The sequence below is a fragment of the Monodon monoceros genome, unplaced genomic scaffold (genome assembly GCF_005190385.1).
Source record: "Monodon monoceros isolate NGI ecotype Baffin Bay Population unplaced genomic scaffold, NGI_Narwhal_1 Super_Scaffold_10, whole genome shotgun sequence".
NCBI lineage: Eukaryota > Metazoa > Chordata > Mammalia > Artiodactyla > Monodontidae > Monodon > Monodon monoceros.
In genome coordinates this window covers 40,564,432-40,583,782 of record NW_021703766.1, presented here as the reverse complement: position 1 = coordinate 40,583,782, position 19,351 = coordinate 40,564,432, and the positions used below count along the sequence as shown (strand labels likewise).

The 19,351-nt window shown below is 46.6% G+C and overlaps 2 protein-coding genes and 1 pseudogene across 4 annotated transcripts in view; 2 read left to right on the top strand and 1 right to left on the bottom strand.

Moving 5' to 3' along the window:
• Window positions 1-1,888, top strand: part of CEP89 (centrosomal protein 89) — an 87,221-nt gene extending 85,333 nt beyond the window's left edge. Inside the window, exons 21-22 of the transcript XR_003791359.1 lie at window positions 1,489-1,613; window positions 1,827-1,888. The gene's annotated coding sequence lies outside the window, so the exon portion shown is untranslated. The remainder of the gene's footprint in view (window positions 1-1,488; window positions 1,614-1,826) is intronic.
• Window positions 1,889-5,899: 4,011 nt separating this feature from the next.
• SLC7A9 (solute carrier family 7 member 9) overlaps window positions 5,900-19,351 on the top strand; it is a 31,107-nt gene continuing 17,655 nt past the window's right edge. The window contains exons 1-9 of one of the 3 annotated variants that reach the window (XM_029213099.1): window positions 5,900-5,990; window positions 6,576-6,726; window positions 8,230-8,377; window positions 8,657-8,899; window positions 9,334-9,459; window positions 9,696-9,795; window positions 10,569-10,613; window positions 11,101-11,224; window positions 12,090-12,193. In XM_029213099.1, coding sequence (XP_029068932.1) covers window positions 6,640-6,726; window positions 8,230-8,377; window positions 8,657-8,899; window positions 9,334-9,459; window positions 9,696-9,795; window positions 10,569-10,613; window positions 11,101-11,224; window positions 12,090-12,193 — 977 coding nt within the window. In that variant the 5' untranslated portion in view covers window positions 5,900-5,990; window positions 6,576-6,639. The remainder of the gene's footprint in view (window positions 5,991-6,575; window positions 6,727-8,229; window positions 8,378-8,656; window positions 8,900-9,333; window positions 9,460-9,695; window positions 9,796-10,568; window positions 10,614-11,100; window positions 11,225-12,089; window positions 12,194-19,351) is intronic. The other 2 variants (XM_029213106.1, XM_029213088.1) reach the window with 2 other exon arrangements.
• LOC114889641 lies at window positions 16,349-18,662 on the bottom strand (annotated as a pseudogene).

Below are 19,351 nucleotides of genomic sequence, written 5' to 3'. Positions count from 1 at the left end.
CTTATTTGCAAAGCAGAAATAGAGACACAGACGTAGAGAACAAACGTATGAACACCAAGGGGGGAAATGAGGGGGAGTGGGAGGAATTGGGAGATTGGGATTGACACATACACTATTGATACTATGAATAAAATAGACAACTAATGAGAACATACTGTATAGCACAGGGAACTCTACTTAATGCACTGTGGTGACCTAAATGGGAAGGAAATCCAAAAAAGAGGGGATATATGTATATGTGTAGCTGATTCATTTTGCTGTACAGTAGAAACTAGCACAACATTGTAAAGCAACTATACTCCAATGAAAATTAATTTTTAAAAAAGAGAGGGAAAGCATATGATAAAATCTGAATGTAAAAAAGGAAGTTACAGAAGGTTTGGGAGAAAGGAACCGTTAGAAAAAAGCTTTGTGCATGGTCAGGACTGGCTAAGATTCAAATGAGTTTAACTGAGTGAATAAATATTAAAAGTAAACTGGTGCAAAATTAGAATTTGGTTTTCTCTCTGTGTTAAAGAGACAGAAGTCTTCTATTATAGGGAAATTGTGAACGGTTTTTCTTTACCTCTGAGTAGTCTGTCTAAAAAGCAGAGATGTTTATGTTTCATCAAAATAATTTCCTGTGTTGTTTTATCAGGTCTTTGATGACTTAATTGAGTCCACTGAGTCTTTTTAATATTACAAGAGCTAAGGTGTGTTTTTTTCTTTTAACAATTATTAAACTTTCTGTATTTGCCTGTGAAGTCACTTTGGTTAAGAGAATAGCTAAGTATTATTTCACAGTGACCTATGATCCTATTTGAACAAATGTTTTAAAACCTTCTGATATCTTTGATAAACTTCCCCAAATCAAATTATAAATGAAGTCCTTTTGACCTGTAGCAAACTTTGGGATTTTTCAGAGGGTCCCTTCAACGTCTCAAAGAGAGATATTAAACTAATTGGCATGTTAAATTACATGGGAAGCACTGTCAAGTAAGTGGTGATAAACCATCTTAGGTTATATTGCATTGATGAATATATATGTTCTAAAAATTGTGTGAAATTCCTAAAAATCTGATTATGTCCTGATAAAATGCTATCAGTCATAATTCTAGCTATTATCTTAAAATATTGTGTCATTGAAATAACCAAATTTCGTCAATTGCATTGTAATTAGATCTTTGACCATGCTATTTTGTCTTTGTCATTTATAGACAGTTATTATTTTACTTTGATGCTTCTGCAAAACTGCTTCACCTTCAAGAAGATTCATAGAAAGGACTTTTTGACAAATATAGGTTTCTGATAACTTTTAGTTCATACCATTGAACTGGGTAAGATTACAGAACTCTAATGGCAAGCCTGATGGCTTCATAAAACTGCTAACAAATGATTAAGATCAACAAGAATTAGTTACATAGGACTGAATGAACTGAGGAATATGGTTCTAATTTTTATGACTTTTTATCTGAAATGTTATACGGCTTTTTAATGTTTGTTTTCCAGATATAAGAAAGCCTTTCGTCTTAACGCTAACTATGAATCAGAGCAGTTGGGTAAATTATACCTTTGCAAGCAGAATTGAAACATTTATCTTTCTCCCTGATCCCTCCAGAATTTGGAAACTCTTAGTAAGCATTCTTATTTTCATGACGATATAGTTATTTATATAAGTTCACTAAGAATCTGTTCTCTTTGTAACAGGACACAATAGTTGTATCACCATGGCTTTGACTGTAATGTCATATTTGAGAATTTGCATAGAATCAGATTTTTTTTTTTTTTTTTTTTTTTGCGGTACGCGGGCCTCTCACTGTTGTGGTCTCTCCCGTTGCGGAGCACAGGCTCCGGACGCGCAGGCTCAGCGGCCATGGCTCACGGGCCCAGCCGCTCTGCGGCACGTGGGATCCTCCCGGACCCGGGGCACGAACCCGTGTCCCCTGCATCGGCAGGCGGACTCTCAACCACTGCGCCATCAGGGAAGTCCTAGAATCAGATTTGACAGACAGCTTTAAGGAGCTAAGATTGACTGTGGAGCCATAAAGGCCCTTGGAAAAACAGCCTGCTTCCTTGCTTATACAGTTCCCAACAGCCTTGCCAGGTGAGTAAGGAAGTTCACTTTCTGGCCTTCCTTCAGGATATTTGGGGGAACTTCCGGGTATTTGGGGGAACTTCAAGAAGAGAGGAATTCACCCGAATCTGTAGGTATTACAGGCGAGTCTGATGATGACTCCTTGATGTGGCTTCTTAGCCTAAAGCGGCTATTAAAAGTTCCACCTGGAGGTTCCTTATGAAAAGTTCCAGCAAAGCAGATTTAAAACAGCCTATGTGGTCAATTGCTATTCTTGCTGAACTTATGTAAATAATCAGGTCAAGTTTAATGAAACTAAACTTATTTTAAAACAAATGAGTGTGAATTTGGCCATCTTTGGTAGAAATGAGAGTGACTTTAGAGAAAAAGATATATGCTTCAATAGGAACTATAATATCCAATACATATAAAGAACACATACAACTCAACGGCAAAAAAAAAAAAATCATCTAATTAAAAAATGGGCAGAGGTGTCTGAATAGACATTTTTCCAAAGAAGATGATATACAGATTACTAACAGGTGCATGGAAAGATGCTCAACGTCACTAATCATCAGGGAAGCAAATCAAAACCACAATATCACCTCACACCTGTCAGAATGGCTATTATCCAAAAGACTAGAAATAACAAGTGTTTGCAAGGATGTGGAAAAAAGGGAACCCTGTACATTGTTGGTGGGCTGTAAACTGGTGCAGCCACTATGGAAAACGGTATGGAGATTAAAAATAGAACTATCATATGATCCAGAAATTCCACTTCTGGGTAAAAACACAAACTTGAAAAGATATCTGCACCACCATGTTCATTGCTGTATTATTTATGAGAGCCAAGATGTGTCCAACCTAAGTGTCCGTTAATGGATGAATAGATGAAGATGTGATATACATACACATACATACATACATATATATAATGCAATATCATTCAGCCATAAAAAGAAGGAAATCTTTCCATTTATGACAACATGAATGGACTTTAACAGCATTATGCTATGTGAAATAAGTCAGAGAAAAACAAAGATGAATGCTCTCACTTGAATGTATCAACAGGATCCCTCCCCCCAAAAAAACCCCAAAACCAAATAAACAGAAAAACAAACAAAAAATCCAAAACCCAAACAAACCCAACTCATGGGTGTAGAGAACAGACTGGTGGTTGCCAGAGGTGAGGGGTGGGCAAAATGGGTGAAGGTGGTCAAAAGGTACAACTTCCAGTTCTAAAATAAATGTCTCAAGAGATGTGATGTACATCATGGTGACTATAGTTAATAATACTGTATTGTTGGAGACTTGCTAGGGGAGTAGATCTTTAAAGTTCTCATCACAAGAAAAAATATTTGTAACTATGTGTGGTGACAGATATTAACTAGATTTATTGTGGTGATCATTTCACAATATATACAAATATCGAATCATTATACACCTGAAACTAATATGTCAATTATATCTAAAAAAAATGATGGACAATTCTAAGGTAGAATTGCACTATTCCAATAGCTCTTGGATATATATAGATATTGGTCCCCAGATAAGAGTTTTTAAATTGTGCTTTCCTGGCTAATTGTTTTACAGTCAGACTGTAAATCCTTGACATTTAAAGACTTTGCACATTCCACTGACTCTTTATGAGTTCTTTTGGTTGGGATTTTGGTAGGTAAGTGAACGCCTGTTATATGGCCTTTTGGGTCCCCCGCAAAGCTCTGAACTACTGTCAGCAGCAGAGGGAAGGGATATAAGATGAGAAAATTTAGGAACAGAAGAAAGTTTGAAAACTTGAAGCCAGGTCTGGGACGAGCTTTAAGTGGTAAAGGAAGAGCTGGCATCTGTCCTGAAGGTTTGACTCTGACCCTGACTCAGAGGAAGGTGACTCAGAGGATAAAAGCCAAGAGGCTGTGGGGATATGGATTTACACTGCCGGGCTAAACGTGTCTTTATAAACCATTACAGGACCAGGGAACCAAATATGTACCAAATACAAGATGATAAAATGCAGATGGTGTTACCATCTTCAAACTGCAAGTATCTGTGTAATTGGAAAAAGCACAGTTTGAAAGTGAAGGTCGGGACTTCCCTGGCAGTCCAGTGGTTAATACTGCACGCTTCCACTGCAGGGGGCTTGGGTTCGATCCCTGGTCGGGGAACTAAGATCCCACATGCCACGTGGCTCAGCCAAAAGAAGAAAAAAGAAAGTGAAGGTCAAGAATTTAACAGAAACTTAAGAAGCAATGGAGTTGTATGAAAATAAAAAATAACATGAAACTTCCTAGGAAATTAACTGTGAGAGGGAATTGACTGCAAGGAGGTAAAACTTCAGCCATGTGGTAGAAGAGCTGGATGCACAATGAACCAAAGGTCCTAAAGAATTGGGGAAAAAATTGTGAAGACAAATCCACATTATTTTCCCTGAGGGGGGAAAAAAACCTTATGATAATTGGTTGAACACTCACTCTGCTGGGGAAAAACAAAACAAGAAGAAACCACAGCTTCAAGAAAAGAAATGCGCACCAAGGGCCAAAAATGAACTGAAGTAGATTTCTGACCCTCAGCAAGGATCCTCATGCCCAGATGTTCCAAACTCAGCATTTGACAGAGGCCCAAGAAGCCCACGGGATCCTCTGCATTAACAGAATGCTGACGCTTAATGCATAACCTGCAGTTCTCACAGTTCTGTGAAGGGGAGTGCCAGCACTAGCCCATTTTACAGATTCAGAACTCAGTTCTTGGAGAGAGGCTAAGTAACTCTGAGACCATGTGGCTGGTGTGGGCTCACAGGACCCTCCAACTCCCCACTACCACCACCACCCCACCCTGCTTTCCTCAGTGGTTTCTGTTAGAATATCAGCCCTCTGGGGCAACCTTGACCCAGGGAGCCTTCTGTAGGGCTCTGCAAGTACAGATGGGCCAGACCTAGCTCTGAGTGCTGCACTGTTGGCAAATGCTTAAGGGGTGCCTCAAGCAAGCCTGGGGGCAGGTCCTGCCTCCGTGCTCTGGAGAGACAGCCCGTGAATGAGCACTCTGCTCGGGCTCTGGCCACGGCCGACAAGAGGATCAGGTGCCCTGATGAGCAGGCTTGGCCCCATCAAGAGGGGCAGGTAACAAACTTCTACATCAGGACCCTGACTCTGGGAAAGCAAAGGTCCCCCACATTCTCAGTAGGCTCTAAGAGATGACCCTGAGAAATCTACCCTCCTCCCAGGTCTGCCTGTCCCAAAGTGCTCCCACAGTAAACCTCAGTGACTCACCAACTCTGTCCTGTGACCTTTGGTCTCATCTGGATATCTGGGATGCTGTTAAATCTACCCCAGTGCAAAACTGCCGGAGGAGATGGGCGATAAGCAACAATGCTTCAGGCTGGGCTCTTCCGTCCCAGATACGGTCTCAGCAGGGGCCAGACAAGCTTGGTCAGAACCAGTGGGAGGCAGACCAAGGACCTTGGAGGAAATTCCTCAGTGGAGGGGGGAAAGGGCTCCCCCCAACCTGTGAGTTAGGAGTGCAGCTACTGTTGGTGCTGCCTGCCTGGAGTTGTAAATAGAACCTATTAAGATAATAAAAGAGTGGGTTCCAAAGTTTATCTCCTCTGGTTCCAGTCTTTAGAGAGATTTCTCCTTATAGGATGTAGCTGATCTGGAGGAATCTGGTTAATTTTAAAACAAACTGGTCTGGACACAAATGAGCAAAATAAAAACAGTTTGGAGAGAAACTGACTGCTCGACCCTCCCTTTTTTGTGTGGCGTATCCAAGCTTCGTTGCTTAAAAAAAAAAAAGGTGTTTAATAATTACCTTTATTGACCTCTGTACCTTGTGGCTTCCTTCTCTCCTGGGCACGAGACATGGCCATTCCTAGGGCACTACTGTGCAGAGGAAGGTGGTCAGCTGCCCCGGGCAGGTCCCTGGGCTCCTCGAGGTCAAGGAGAAGGTAAGGCCACCAGGTGATGGGAAGGCTGGCTGATCCCCTGGCCAGGGACCCGAGAGGGACTTCATCTGGAGAAAGAGAACAGGGAATGAGCACTAAGTAGTTCAGCCTTGAACGGATTTTCCTCAGCAACGTTCCTGGCATCACTCAATGAAAAACGGTCTATACCGTGGATCTATTGTGTGAGGTGCCTTAATTACTTGGGAAGTAATTATGAGAAAAGCCTTCCTTCTTCAGACTTGACTCCACTAAGGATATTCCAGTATGTTTTTAAATATTTCTTTTTAAAAGCCTTTGAAAAAATGAGGTTGGGCTGTAGAATGACTTTCAGGCGTGTCACTGCTGAGGGTTAGGGCACATAGGATAGGTGAGGGGGCACGGGGGTACCGGAGTAGTTTGGAAGAGAGTTTGGAACCCCAGTTGCCCAGGGTCTGAACGGCAGTCAAAATTTTGCTGGGACTGAGCAAATTATCCCTAAGAAGTCGACAGCTGCATTTCCCCCAAACTGTAGCTAACCATCTGCTCATAGAATCAGTTCCCACAACCCAGGCGCGACAGCTGAGCCCCCATTTGCATCTTGTCCGATAGAGCACTTGCTGAGTGAACACCCGTGTCCTCCTTGCAGCCTCCTAGAACTGGCAGCGGGTGGAAAATGGAAGAGACAACCCTGAGAAAAAGGAGAGAGGATGAGAAGTCGATCCAGAGCATCGAACACAAGACCACAAATCTCCAAAAGGAGGTAAGGCCGTCCTTAGGGGCAGGCCCTTCCCAGGTCCAGCCACGGGGTGCACAGCCAAGTCCCCCCACCCCATCTCTGATCGAACAATTCCTTGTACTCACCTCTTTGTCTCTCGCCAGTGAACTCAGCATATTCTTGTGAGGTTAATACATGTGTGCTTCTGCGTGCTGGGTAAGCACCTGGAGGGGTGGCTGTTTGCTCAGACCAGTGGCCTTTTCCGGGATGGTCAGAGAGGACTTCTGATGTGGAGTCCCCTCTACAGCACCTTCACCAAATGTTGGTCCCTCTTATGTTTGAATACCTCCAGTGATAGGGAAATCCTATTCCTTCTTTTTGTTTAACATCTTTATTGGAGTATAATTGCTTTACAATGGTGTGTTAGTTTCTGCTTTATAACAAAGTGAATCGGCTATACATATACACATATCCCCATATCTCCTCCCTCTTGCGTCTCCCTCCCGCCCTCCCTATCCCACCCCTCTAGGTGGTCACAAAGTACTGAGCTGATCTCCCTGTGCTATGCAGCTGCTTCCCACTAGCTATCTATTTTACATTTGGTCCTTTATATAAGGACATGGGGAGGGGGAAGGGTAAGTTGGGACAAAGAGAGTGGCATGGACTTATATATACTGAATCAGACTATTTTATTCCTTTAAATTTTTTTTTCTTGATTCACGTATGATTTACATAGAGTGAAATGCACACCTCTTCAGTGTTCAGTTTGAAGTGTTTGACAAACTGGTCACCCCAGAAAGTTCCCTCTTGCCCCTTTCCAGGAGGGCCCCACCCCCCCGAGTTCTATCTCTGCAGAGTAATTTTCCCTGTTGTGGAACTTCATAGGACGGAATCATACAGGGTGTGTCTGAGCAGGGTCTCGTTGGTAGGAAGCTCATATTCTACAGAATGGCATGAGAGAAAGCTCACAGCCCCGGAGTGTTTCTGTCCCTGGAGACCTTGCTGCTCAGCCCCTCACCCCCACTCCCCTGGCCAGGAGCCCCAAACCCTGACTTCACTCTTTGTCTGGGGGGAGAAGCTCCGTTCTGCTCTGCCCACCTAAGAGGCGGGTCCCAAGGGCCTTTCCTGTTGGTGATTGATTGTCAAATCAGCCTTTATTTACCATCTGGGCACCTTTGTCAAGGGTGGTAAGGGTTGGCGCATGGAACCTCGGCTGGGCCTATGAACCGTACTGGATGTGAACCCTGGGCAGTAACGGAATCTTTCTGTTCCTCTATTTTTTCCTCTGTAAAATGGGTATGATAATGGCGTACCCGACCCATGAGGCTGTTGTGAGGATTAATTGACTTACAAGCGAAGCCCCAGGAGCAGCTCCCTGGCGCTCCCCCTGCAACAGCACAGGGTGAAGGTGCCTGGGACACTGGGGGCTGCCCTGGCCACACCCAGAGTGGGAGGGAGGGAAGGAGGGAGGAAGAGGGCTGCGTCTGGGCCTCTTGAGCCCCACTGGGTGGCAGCACTAACTCTCCTCTCCCCTCCTCCACACCCGAGCTGGGCCTGTTCAGCGGCATCTGCATCATCGTGGGCACCATCATCGGCTCCGGGATTTTCATTTCCCCCAAGTCTGTGCTCAGCAACATGGAAGCCGTGGGACCCTGTCTCATCGTATGGGCGGCTTGTGGGATTCTTGCGACACTGGGTAACAAAGATGCCCCGCCCTGGCGAACACCTTCTGTTGAGTGTGGGGCTGCTGTTGGAGCTCTGTCTGTGCCTGGTCTTGCTGCTGCCTGGATCCCCTTCAATGCTTGTGCACAGATAGGTGTAAATTGGGCTTCACAGAATGTCCAATGGCCAGAGTTCAGGATGAGAGGCACCGTGATGGGCTCCGGGAGCATGTCCCCCACGGGGGAGAGGGGTTCCCTCGACCAGGGCGATGCCTCACGAGGGGCCCGGGGCCCCCTTCCTCTCTGTATTCCAGGCGCTCTGTGCTTTGCAGAGCTTGGCACGATGATCACCAAGTCGGGGGGCGAGTACCCTTACCTGATGGAAGCCTTTGGCCCCATTCCTGCCTATCTCTTTTCCTGGACCAGCCTGTTTGTCATAAAGCCCTCGTCCTTTGCCATCATCTGTCTCAGCTTCTCTGAGTACGTTTCTGCGCCCTTCTACTCAGGCTGCAACCCTCCTCAAGTTGTCATTAAACTCCTGGCTGCCGCTGCCATCTGTGAGTACGTGTGTGAAACACTGGGCAGGGGTCAGAAGAGACCCGGCACGGATGGTGTGGGGAGACTCGGTTCCTGCACAGCCAGAAAGAGGCCGAGTGGGCCTGGAGGCGCTGGTGAGGAGCAGAGCCAGGTCTAGTCTTGGGCCCAAGCCTGATGCCCTTGGCCATCCAGTCCCTGCTCTGCGGGGCCATTGGAGCTGTCAGGGACGGCTGGCAGCAGGCTGTCCCACAGGGGCCTGGCTGCTTCTCCATTGCTCTTGGGGGGAGGCAGCCCGGCTGGATTTCAAAGGTGCATTTGATGGATGTGGCGGTGGAGAGGGGAGGCTGGAGGGGTGGGCCTGGGAGTGGAAAGGAGACTCTTTCCAGGGCCTTAAGAAAGGAGGGAGATGTGGAGCCCACAGACACAGAACGTTGCCCACCTCTGACTTCCCCAGTGCTCATCACCACGGTGAACGCGCTGAGCGTGCGGCTGGGGAGCTACGTCCAGAACGTGTTCACAGCGGCCAAGATGGTGATCGTGGTCGTCATCATCATCAGTGGAATTGTCCTCCTGGCCCAAGGTGACCCATGGCTGGAGGGGAGTGTGGTGCCACACAGCACAGACCATTTGCAAGTCTTGCTCCTAAGCGTGTCCTTAAGGCAGGAATTCAACAGAAACAATCTTTTGTTTCCCAGTTTTTCAGCGTGTGTTTAATCACCTGAGGTCATTAGTCATCCGCTGCCTTCACAGGCCGATGACGCAAAGTCCCAGTCTGGTCAGCTGACACCCACTTCTCACTGTCTGGCTTAATTACAGGAAATACAAGGAATTTTGAAAATTCTTTTGAGGGCACAAAGCTGTCTTTGGGAGCCATCGGTCTGGCGTTTTATAATGGACTCTGGGCGTATGATGGATGGTAAGATGGCACACGTCTGGCTGTGGGTTTCTTTAGGCTATTTTACTGAAACCCTGTGGAAAGCAACGACTTCTCCTTTTGGGGGTTTGGTGGGAGCCTGACATTTACCTTTGCATCTCCCTTTCGTTAAGCACCCCACCCTTCACGCTTCTGTTCTCCTCGGACCCCAGAGACATTGAGGCACCTGCCCCTTTCCCATTCGCTCACATGCCAGCAGCCCTTGACACAGTGTCCCGTGAGCCCGCAGTGGTGGGACCCTGTGCCAGAAGCTTCACCAGACACACACAGGCTCAGCCGGATTGGAGGCAGCGAGGGCTGCTAGGCACTGGACAAGGCAGCTGTTCAGTAGCACTTCTATGTCCACCTTGCAAACACTAGGTTTAGTCGACGAGATTCTGTTTATGTCCCGTGGCCATCCGGGACACTGGTCTTTCCCTCATGCAAAGCATCCGCAGGCTCCATTCCCTTTTCAGAAAAAGAACCTTCCATTTTTTTTCAAAGCACGCTGGGGACTCATTACTCCCAATAATTGTTGAAAATTCACACGATTCCCATGGAGGGCAAAGACCTACCAACTGAAGGATGTGCAGATCTCAGTAGTCCCACCACCACCAGGGCTCTCTCCGAAAGCAACTGCCCCGAAATTCCTACAAGGGGAATTTTCTCTGTGATGGAGTAGCTTAAATGAGACCTACGTTTATTATTTTGTGTTTCATAATCTTAGCAAAGAAAGTCAAAGTTATGTTACTCACGTTACTTTTTTTTCCCTCTAGGAATCAACTCAACTATATTACAGAAGAACTCAGAAACCCTTTCAGGTAAGAAAGCTATGTCAGGGCAGGAGACAGTGGACAGGTGAGGGTATTTCTCTCCCCCAACCATAAAGTGGAGCTGCTCCCCCGTCATCACCCATCACCCCCTTCCACGCAGTGGATGGTTTCCTCATTTACACTCGTTAGAGCTTGGTTTTGTTTGGGGCAGTAGAATGGTTGCTAAGGGGAAGGAAGAACTCTAGCTTATTTTGCTTTATAACCAATTCAATTTTACTGCCCTGGAGTCTGAGAGAGGGAGAGTTCTTTCTCATTTGAAAATGTCACATGTCCCCACTGGGGCTCTGCTGTCCCACAAGCCCCCTGCTTCTGGGTGGGCCTCAGGAAAGGCAGCTGTGACCCCAGCCCACCCCAGGAGCAGGTGGAAGGCTGGCCGGGGCAGGTGGAAGAAAGGGGTAGACGAGGACAACAATCTTGTGAGTCTCTAACAGGATGCTCTGGTCTGACTGGGTCCCTGGGTCCCTGCCCCTCCCAGAAACCTGCCCCTGGCCATCATCATCGGGATCCCGCTGGTGACAGGGTGCTACATCCTCATGAACGTGTCCTACTTCACTGTGATGACAGCCACCGAGCTCCTGCAGTCCCAGGCTGTGGCCGTGGTGAGTGCCCAGGGTCTCTGCGGGAGGGTGCCTGGTGTGTGGGAAGGGGACAGGCAAGGGATAAGTGCTCAAGTTGAAAGGCCCTCACTGCGGCGGAGGGAAATAATCGTCTAGGAGACCAGACACGGAGAGGGTGGGCAGGTTAGGGCAGTCCCAGCGACCCAGCTGAGGTTCCAGGCTGCCAGCAGGTGGCAGGTCCTGCTTTCCCAGCACACCCCGCCTGCCCGCCCCCACCCCCCACCCCCCGACCCCACCGGGGAAGGCACAGAGTGTAGCTGCAGCAGGGCTGGACTTCACCAGGGTTGGGGCTTTGACAGGCAAGTGTAGGGGAGAGAAAGAGCAAAGGAGTCATTAAAAGAGGGAGTTATAATAATGGATTGTGGAATTCAAGCTGGGGGAGGAGGGAAGAGGACAGAGGGATGGGTGTGAGGGACAGGTGGAAAGGTGGGTGGGGTCCACGTGCTGGAGGAGGCCTTCGGAGCTGTAGCGGGACAGGAAATGAAACTAAAAACAGGCAATGATGTGACAAGGATGGGGAGCGTGGAGAGACGCAGCTTGTTGACGGGCCACTGACCGGAGAATAGGCGGCTCAGCTGGGAGGGAGACCAGGTCATTCCGAGGGAGGGAGAGGCAGGGGCGGCAGAGGTTGCTGAAACACTGCGAATTATGCCAGGAAGAGGTGGAGAAGAGATGTCCATCACCATCCGCAGAGGAGGTCGTTTCCTCCCGACGGGCGCTCCACTGTGCCTCCCGGAGGTGTCCCGGAGCCCAGCTCAGCGGGGCCGCTGGGAGGGCACAGCAGCTTGCGGGGCCGGTGGCTCCTGGGGGCGCGCACGGTCTCAGGACGCACCCACTTCTCTCGCAGACGTTTGGCGACCGCGTCCTCTACCCCGCCTCGTGGGTCGTTCCACTCTTCGTGGCGTTTTCAACCCTCGGCGCCGCTAACGGGACGTGCTTTACAGCGGGCAGGTAGGGCCGGGCCCCCACCCCGGGGCGGAGCGCGCACAGGGCGGCGCCAGGCCTGAGTTGGGGTGATGGAGCCGAAAGCGTGCGCGGACCGGCGCGTGGCGCGGGCCCGCGGGCCCTGAGCGAGGGAGCGAGGGAGCGGGGACAGTGCCGCCCGCCCCAGCGCAAGGCGGGGCTTCGCGACCCGGGTGAGCGAGGTTGACCCGTGGGACTTTTTACCGAATGAGCTTTCTTGAACATCTTCTCAGGTTAATAGATACACAGTCTAGATCAGAGATTGGTAAACTCGAAGGGCAGATAGATAGTGAAGGGTTTAGGCTTGCAGCCCGTGTAAACCTGTCATGTTCTGTCTTTGCAGTAGAAAGGCCAACAGCTGTGATTACGGTCCACTAAAACTTTATTTACATAAACAGGCAGTTTTCCAGCCCCTGCCGAGCCCCTGGACCCTACCCGGTGTAGAGACGTTTGCTTTGGAATCCCCTTTACGATGGAGCATAGTTTCACATCACCTCCACTCAGGAGCTAGTTGGGGGTGGTTTTTATAAACACTGCGACAGGGGACATTCGTGAACACGTCTTTGCCCGGCTGTCCAGCGTTCTGAGTGGATAGAGTTCTGGGAGTGAAATTGCCAAACGTTAAGCACGTAGACGCTTAAAAAAAGAGAGAAATACATGACGCAAAATCATTCCTTAGAACTTCACCTAATGCATAGATCAATTCGGAGAGGACCGCCATTTCAAAGTATTGATTCTTCCAATCTACGGGCATGGACTATCTCCCCATTTATTTAGGTCTTCTTTAATTTTTTTCAAAAAAATATTGTTTTGAGTAGCAGCTTTCAGTATACAGTATACAAATTCTTGCACATATTTTGTCAGATTTACTCTGAAATATTTCTTCATGCTATTGTAAATGGTATTTTCAAAAATGTAAACATTTTCAGTTTCTGATGGTTTGTGGCAGGTATATAGAAACACATTTTAAACAGCTCTACTGAGGAATAAATGCCATAAAACTCACTTTGTAATTCGACAATTCAGTGATTTTAGTAAATTTACAAAGCTGTGCAAACATCATCACAATCCAATTCTAGAACATTTTCATCATTCCAGAAAGTTCCCTCATGCCTAGTATGGTTAATCCCCTTCCCACCTCCAGGTCTAGGCAACTACTGATCTGCTTCTGTTTCTGTGACTTTGCTTTTTCTAGACATTTCATGTAAATGGAATGATACAGTATATGACACTTGCATCTGGCTTCTTTCACTTAGCATATTATTTTTGAGGTTCCTCTATGTCCTAGCAGGTATCAGTTCATTCATCTTAATTGCTGAATAGTACCCCATTTTATAGATGTATATTTCATTTACCCATTCACCAGCTGATGGACATTTGGATTGTTTCCAGTTTGGGCTATTGTGAGTAACTGCTGTGAGCATTCATGTACATATATGTCTCTCTCTCTTTTTTTTAATGTTTAAGTGTGCTTTTATGGACATATACTCTTTTCACACAAATTCGATCATGCATTGCATTTTGGTCTGCGATTTGCGTCTTCCTTGAATTAGCGATATATCATGAACATCCTTCCAGGTCCTCACATGTAGATCTTTTGCCTAGCAGATTCAAAAAAAAGTTGTCTAACATCAGTAATATCCAGGGAGACTGAGGAAAAAGATGCTCTCATCCACTGTTTATAGGGGATAAAAGCTTACATTTTGAAGGGAGAGAATGATGTACTCTCTGTTCTGAGGGAAAAAGGAAGATCCATTACAGGGCATTTTCTCTAGTAGCAGCGGATTCTGTCACTAACACCATGTCCTCTCTCGTGAAAGAGTTGAATTCCGGTGAGTCCCTGGTTCCCTCTCATTTGTCTGCTCATTGCAGAAGGACCCATAACTTATGTTAGAGATCTCTGAAAAGGCTTTTCTAGCACAAATCCATGCCCGAAAACCCGGGTACCTTCACAGTGGACCTACCCCAAGTGCCATGCGTGGCGACGTGTAAGTATCTTCTGCTTGGGGGTATTTTCTCAGTAACAGAACACTTTTAATGCTACAGAAACAGAGTTGCCTTGAGTGCAGACCTGGAGGACGCTCTTTCTTTGCGAGTTCTATGGCCTATCCGCGGAGGGAAATTAGTCTGGATGAAGCTCCATGGTGTCTCTGGGAACTCTGAGGGATGGCATTCCTACTCGTATCTCATTTGGCTCTGCTGCTAGTGATGGAGGGTCTCCTGCAGAGGCGGGGAGTGGCTGTGGCTCACCGCAGGGACAAGGGCACTGCAGAAGTTCTGGGAAGTGCTCCTTGGCATGAGCCCTCCCAGAGTCTGCCATTAGCCCCACCAAAGAGCCTGTCCATATATGTCTTTGTGTGGACATAAATGCTTTCATTTCTCTGGGGTAGATTCCTAGGAATAGAATCGCTGGGTCACATAGTAGCTTTGTGATTAACTTTTAAAGAAACTGCTTAACTCTTTTCTAAGTGGTTGCTCCATTTTAATTTCTGTAAACAGTGCATGAGAGTTCCAGTTTCTCCACATTCTCACCGACACTTGTATTTGTCTTTTGCTTAAAGTTATTCCACTGGGTATTAGTATGTCACTGTGTTTTTTTGTTTTAATTATTTTTGGCTGCGTTGGGTCTTTGTTGCTGCATGCGGGCTTTTCTGTAGTCGCGGTGAGTGGGGGCTACTCATCGTTGCAGTGCGCGGGCTTCTCATTGCGGTGGCTTCTCTTGTTGCGGAGCACGGGCTCTAGAGCGCAGGCTCAGTAGTTGTGGCTCATGGGCTTAGTTGCTCTGTGGCATGTGGGATCTTCCTGGACCAGGGCTTAAACCCATGTCCCCTGCATTGGCAGGCAGATTCTTAACCACTGCGCCACCAGGGAACCCCTGTCATTGTGGTTTTAATTTGCATTTCCCTAATGACTAATGATACTGAGCATCTTTTTGTGTGCTTATTAGCTATTCGTATATCTTCTGGTGAAATATCTATTCAAATCTTTTGTCCATTTAAAAAATTGGGCTTCCTTTTATCTTCTTATTGAGTTGTACATGTTCATCATATATTCTAGATACATCCTTTATCAGGTATCTGATTCGCACGTATTTTCTCCCAGTCTGTGCCTTGTATTCTCATTTTTTTTTTTTTTGATCAACTTTGGCTCCTTTTTATTCAGGAAGCATACACTAATCCTTTTTATACAGTTTTTTTTACATTCCAGAAATAAGCAAAAATAGCAGTTTAAAATATGTTACAAAGTTGGCTTTGGGGGTTAAATAAGCTTTTTGAGAGAGGGACCAGCCCACTAACCTTTTCATCAAAGCACCAATGTATCTTCAGTCTTTTACCAAGCTCCGCCACAGCTGTGGCCACCTTGGATGTGCTGCTATACACCCAAATCATGTGAAAGCTATGACGGAGAGTTGCTGCGAGTCTCTCTGCAAGGCACCAAGAACAGACAGTTCCAGCTTCCTTTCTTCAGACTGAATCAAAGTTTTGGGAACTTTTCAATTGCTCTCTCAAGTAGTGCTCTCTCAGCATGAAGACTAGAATTCGTTAACACTCATATATCACAAGATACAGTGTATCACTTCCAATATTCTGGAAACCACATGGTAGAAGTTATAAATAAATGAACACTAAAATTACTTTAAGAAAGTTTTACATCATTTAGTTGGTAAGGACATTTACACGTACAGCACAATTTACTATTAAACACTCTATAACTGGCTTCACATAAAGATGAAAATAGATAATACAAAATGACCTGACATCTTCAGTTAAGTCTGGAATTAAGACTGTAGTCAATATCAACTTTACATATTGTTGCAAGTTGCTGTGCTATGTCCTTTAAAATGGGAATTTCTTTCTCGGGGTGAAATTCCATTTGGATATGTGTTCTTACTTGGTACAAACTACGAAAATCTGAGGGACACAGCAATATCAAAGACACAAACAGTAACTGCACGATATTATCTGCTGGATTAAGCTAACAAAAGTGGACAGAATTCTTCAAGTTCCAGTATCTAATAAAGCACTATATGAAATGAACAAGGTGAAACATCTTAATGAATATACTCTGCAACCAGAACATGCAGCATTTCTTTAATTCACAAATCTGCCTCATGAGGCATTTACGAAATAAATTAGTAAGGTCTCAATTCGCTTGAGGCATCACAAGCTCGTAACGCCCCACTTGGCCTTCCTGTTTGAGCTGGTCTAGTAAATCCTCCTTCCGTCTTTTTCTGCCTACCACCAGGTACCTATCGTGGGCCACCGCATGAGACTTACTCTTAAGACCATACTTCTGCGCAATCTGATGTATTTGCTTCCGCTCATCATTAGTCAGCTCTGTAGAGAAGGTTAAATCCGTGTGGCTCTCCGAGAGGGCGTAGTTTCTGATGATCTGTTCGATATCTCTCTTGGCAATTTTATTTACCCTCCCTACATCAAGACCGAGCCCTGCCCGCTTATGACGCTCTTTGACAGAGACTGGTTCCCGAACGCCCTCACCAGATTTACCTAAACCGCCACCCGTCCAACCCATCTTTCTCAGCAGCTGATTTCCGATGTTATCTTCTTTGATTTGTTGTTTGTAAGCCTCCTCTGCTGAGCGACCCTGAATTTCATTTCTTGAAATCACATCTTCAATAGCTCCTTTCTTCAAGTTGTTAATGACAGTCGGCTGGGTCTTTTTGAGGGTTTTCACAGCTTCCCCAGCAGCTTCGTATTTGACAGTTTTCTTCACTCCAACTGCTTCTGCAATTACTTCACTCTCTAGAATCACCTTGCATTTCCATCGGAGTCCTGTTGTTCTTTCATAGACATATTCAACTGTCATTCGATTAAACTGAGCTGTGTCGTTCAACGTGCACACAGGATTTGAAGAATTCTCATAAACTACGAGATCCTTTATATCTTTCTTCTTCCCAGATCCCCTGGATGAAGAGCCTGTTTGGCACTGTGAACTTTTGACAGCTGGGTAAGTGGGTTGTGTTTTTTGAAGGGTTTTCAAAGCCTCAGCAGCAGCTGCATGTTTACTTGTTCTTTTGGTTCCATAACCTTCAGCTAAGCAGTGATCTTGCAAAAACACTCGACAACGCCACGTACAATTTGGCATCATCTCATATTTGTATTCAACAGACATTTTGTTGTATGAGGCAGAATTGTTAAGGATACCAATTGCATCATTTGCATTTTCTATAAGGATAAAATTGGTCCAGTGTTTGGCAGGAGCATTAAAAATCGGCTGCCCAGAAGCCTCTTTAGCCAGCACCACCAGCTCTTCTGGTCGTTTCAGAGCTGGAGGGAATTCATATGAAGGCATGCCAATCTGACACACCACAAGGTCCTCTCCAGTCGTGTGCTTGAATTTCCGTCCGACAACCCTAACTTCAATACGTTTCTGCAAGAGTTTTACAGCTAGCTCAGTAGCTCGATCCCTGGAACCATTCTTGCTGCCAGCATAACCTGTAGTTAAGTAGATATCTTGGCATCTAACTTCACAAGCATAACCATCTGTTAGAAGCTTTTTATTTGGGGGGATGTCAGCAGGAGGGATTTCTTTTAAAGGAGTGTATATATATTCAGGATTTGTCTTACATGCCTGAATACAACAAGTTAACATATATGTGTAATTAATTTTATCAGATCCAGAAGTCATCTCTGGATTAGAAACGTTCTTCCAGATAGTTGCTGTTAATTTTTCAATAAAATACTGCTTCTCGGCTACCACTGACTCAGGAAATGTCTGTGATGGTGAAGGCTCAGGGGCTGACTGGCAGTTTGCCTGCTGTGATGTGCTGCTGGGGGCAGGGTTCCCACTGTCAAAGTACATGTTGGCTGTTACAGGCTGGTCTTTTGGGAAAATAAATCCTGATGAATCACAATACTGAGAATTTCCACCTTGTATGCTGAAAGAGTCTTGAGGATAATCTTGGTAGATGTCTCTTGGCATGCTGGCAAAATGTGTTTGTTCATTTACCTCTTTTGTTGGAGGGCCATAAGGATCTTCCTGTCTTTCATCTTTTGAACTACTAGCTACAAAATGTACAGGCTCAAAACGAGGTCTCACACGGAATTTGGAACCGGCTTGCTTTTCAGGAGGATTTTGACCATCACATGTTGAGGGGTGACGTTTTTGACCTTTGGAAGGTTTGGACAGCATCAGATCATATGAAGGCATCTCCCCAATATCCATACCTTCAGCCATTTGGAGAATTTTTTTCCATCAAGCGTGGGCTGTACCTGCAGCCCAGGAAAACGTGGTTGGTCCAGGCAGCGGAGAGCGCGAGGAGCTGGTCTAGGGCAGCACCGGGATAGCTGTGCAGGTGCCGACAGATGAAGCTGCGCCGCAGAGCCCACTGCCGGTCACTTTCGTGGCTATAGCGCCACTGCTCCAGCACTGGCTCGGGCGGGGGCGGCGGTGGCGACAGGAAGTCGCCCCCCAACAGCAGACGTCCGCCAGCCATCTTCTCTGCCCCCAAGCAGGGACCCCAGGGATGAAGCAGACTCGCTACCAGGAGGGAGCGGGAGCGGAGGTCGATGGGAGGAGCCGGGTGAGGAGGGGCGAACCGAGGCGCGAAGACCAACTCCCAGGGGGCTGGAGTTCGTGCGTGACGGGCGACCGCTGAAGCGGCGAGCACGAGCTCGCGTCCCGGCAACCCGGGAGCACGCCCGTTGCACTCCTCCAACTCGTGGAGGTGCAGGAGGCGGGCACCCGCCGCAGTCACACGCGCGCCCGGGAGGCCGAGCCAGGCCCCGCGCTCCGCACCTCCGGCTACCCGCAAACTCACGCACTGCACTGGGAAGGAAAAGAAAAAAAGGCACCAGCATGCTTTGCTCCCCTTCCTCTAGTCTACCTACCCGCGTGCAGCCCTGAGGTTGTGAGCTATTCTCATTTTCTTAGTGGTATTTTTGAACACCAAAGCTTTTAACTTTGACAAAGAGCAGTTTATCAGGTTTTGTTTTTTTTTTCATGTGTCATGCTTTCGTTGTCATATCTAAGAACCTTTGCCCAACGCAAGGTCACAAAGATTTTCTCTTCTGTTTTATCTTAAATGTTTATTAGGTTAGCTTTTACATTTAGGTATGTGATCCATTTTGAGTTAATTTTGTATAGTTATGTACCTGTGCAGCTTGGGGGTTGGCCAGGGACTTG